This window comes from Micromesistius poutassou (assembly GCF_964030765.1).
Source record: "Micromesistius poutassou genome assembly, chromosome: 19".
Lineage (NCBI taxonomy): Eukaryota > Metazoa > Chordata > Actinopteri > Gadiformes > Gadidae > Micromesistius > Micromesistius poutassou.
Window position 1 is genome coordinate 11,617,488 of NC_140289.1, and position 2,937 is coordinate 11,620,424.

General features: G+C 44.6%; 1 protein-coding gene across 1 annotated transcript in view; it reads right to left on the reverse strand.

The window, feature by feature from the left end:
* Positions 1-221: 221 nt before the first annotated feature.
* Positions 222-2,937, reverse strand: part of atf3 (activating transcription factor 3) — a 4,429-nt gene continuing 1,713 nt past the window's right edge. The window contains exon 4 of the mRNA XM_084483973.1: positions 222-2,479. Coding sequence (XP_084340099.1) covers positions 2,039-2,479 — 441 coding nt within the window. The 3' untranslated portion in view covers positions 222-2,038. The remainder of the gene's footprint in view (positions 2,480-2,937) is intronic.

Below are 2,937 nucleotides of genomic sequence, written 5' to 3' on the forward strand. Positions count from 1 at the left end.
TAGAAAAAGGAAATATATAGAAATGTACTGAACAGTTTAGAAAGCACAGGACTATGACATTGCAAAATCCAATGTCATGTATTCTGATGAAATATATATGTAATATATGATGTAATATATGGTGCAATACATGCAACACAACCTATTAAGATATAATTGATGTGACTCATACTTGGCATTGAATAGTAACCTACAATAACAGCCACACAATGACACAGGGGTTTCAGAATGCATAACATTTATTTCAATAGTAGAGTATCAAAAAAAAAATGGAAAGATCACACGGCAAGGTAGAAGTGCACACAGCTGATAGTAATCCTGATACCTGGAGCTTTGAACACCTTACAGAGCAGCCAAACCAACAACTTACATAACTTCTGATATAACCGGACTGGGCAGAGTATAAATATAAACATCAGCTAGCTAGAATTGTGTTTGCGCCTGCTACTGTTAACAGGAAAGGTCTTTTAAGATATCAAAATAACTTCTGTGTCAGTGGTAAATAATGAATAACACTCACCCAAACACACACACACACGTACAGACGGCCAGCGCCTGTCGAGTTCCATTCAAATGATTACATGTTTAATAAAGATACAAAAGAATGAGATCCTACCACTTTCAAAAAAGTCAAAAGTTAAATCTACCCAAGAACTTCCAATGTGTGCTCATTTTTTTAAACTGAAAAGCTTGAACGATAAGGCTGCTAGCATGTAGACAATTAGCAATACTAGTTCTATAAACTGGGTTTTTGTTGCTGCCTTTGAACATTTGCGCAAAGGTACTCTGTCTCCGTGGTGCCGGCACTGAATAATTATTTTTGGTGCCCTCTTGTCTGGCTTAAGCTATAACGAGCATAGCGTGAGACATTAACTCAACTTAAAACAGTGGATGTACAGTAAAAGGCGTTCACTTACAACCGCAGTCCACACTTTAGACACCTAGCAATGGTTATCTAGGGACCGCTTCTTTAAAGCATATCTTTTATATAAATACATGACAGAAAAGTGCATATGCATGTGTACTTTCAACATCAGGGAATATATACACATTGACTGTATACATTTAGAGCTGTTCAGCAGTAGAAAAAAATATTATTAGTAATACATCCTTAGTGAGTTCTGCACTGTTCTTTCTCAGTGCATGCAGTATATGTCTTTCTTTCTCCCTAGAAATACACCAGGCTTTAAGCGCTACAGTTGTGTACTAACGTCGCTACCCTCATCCATACAATTGACTTGAACCAGCCCTAATCCAGAACGTCTCCTTCATGGCCGTCGCCATTCTCCGTGACGTGAACTTTGTTCTCTGCATCCGTTACAGAATAAGACACCACCAACCCTTGACCACTTCTTGAACATTGTGAGAAATGAAATAACGTGATGAAGCCAGGTCCTGAGGTGTTAGCAGTAACGTGTGTAACTAGGCGTGTTTTAAGTGACAAGGCAGAGGGCGATACTCAGTGGTAGTCGACAAACACTAGAATACAGTATCTACATACACACATTTCGAACATTACACATTGTACATCGTTTCTTCAGAAAGCAACAAGGACCTTTATCTCGGATCACCCGCGCATGCACCTGTGCATGCTGTATCCCCAGTGGTGTTCGGCGCACAAGCAGTCCCCGTCAGGCTTTACACAACCAGCTAGGCTTCACCAGCGCTGAGATGTGCCTCCCAAGTCGGTTCAGTTCATGAATCATCAGTAAATAGAAAGACGAAAGGGACACTGTCTGTTTTCTGTGTGTTTACGTGAAACCCTGGTGATCGGCAGTCCCACCCGCCACCACTAGAGGGCGCTCGTCCTCTTCTTCTTGTCTGTCTGTCTGTCTGTCTGTCGGCTGACCGTGCAGCTGAAACAATCAGTGTCAGGGCGCGCTGGCCGTGTTCTGAGGGCTGGCGCCGGGGGCGACCACGCCCCCTGCTAGCAGCAACATGTGGGTGTTTACTTTGGCTTTTTTCAAAGAGTCGAGTCAAAAGGTTTTAAAACTGAGAGAAGTCGTGGATCCTTCCATCCAGCCGTCCGTCCGTCCGCTCAAAGCTGCAGGCAGGAGCTGTGAATGGTCTCCATGGCGTCCAACCCGCCACAGTGCACCTGCGCCAGGCTGAGCCCCCCGACCAGAGGGGGGGCCGCCGCCATGGAGGAGATGGTGTTGGCCATGGAGGAGATGGTGTTGGTGGAGGAGGAGAGGGTGTTGGCGGAGGAGGAGCAGGTGGCGGTGGAGGAGGAGGAGGAGGAGGAGGAGGAGCAGGTGGTGCTGCTGGTGGAGGTGAGGTTGTGGAGCGTCAGGGTGCTCTCCCTGATGTGCTGGAGGAAGAGGTTCCTCTCGTCCTCCGGGGTTTGGCCGTTCTGGGCCCTCACGATGCAGGTGGGCCGGTGGAGGTTCAGCATGTAGACCAGCTGCTGCTTCTGCTGCTTGAGCTCCTCGATCTGGGCCTTGAGGTCCGCGTTGACGCCCTCCAGCTTCTCCGACTCCTGGAGGAGGGAGGAGGAGGGAGGAGGAGGGAGGAGGAGGGAGGAGGTGAGAGAGTGGGTTAGTTTTAGGGGTGTAAATCGGAGACTTCATGATGATTCAATACGATATCGATTTCTTAAGCCCACGATACGATTCGATTCGATACTCTATTTATACTCTATACTATATTTTTACATTACATTATCTATTAATATAATATCTATCAAATAAATCAACAAAAATATATATCATTTACCTTTTATTGAGAATACAGAAACAGTATTCTATACACACTTTAGTGCCATGCAATTCAATTATTATTATTATTTATTTATTTTTAATTATCGATACTTCTAAACGTCGGCTGTATAATCGATTAATCGATACAAATCGATTAATATTTACTCCCCTAGTTAGTTTGCTGCCACTTTGTCCCACGAGGGACTGTTCACGCTTCCATGCTGGACAATAAAGCAGA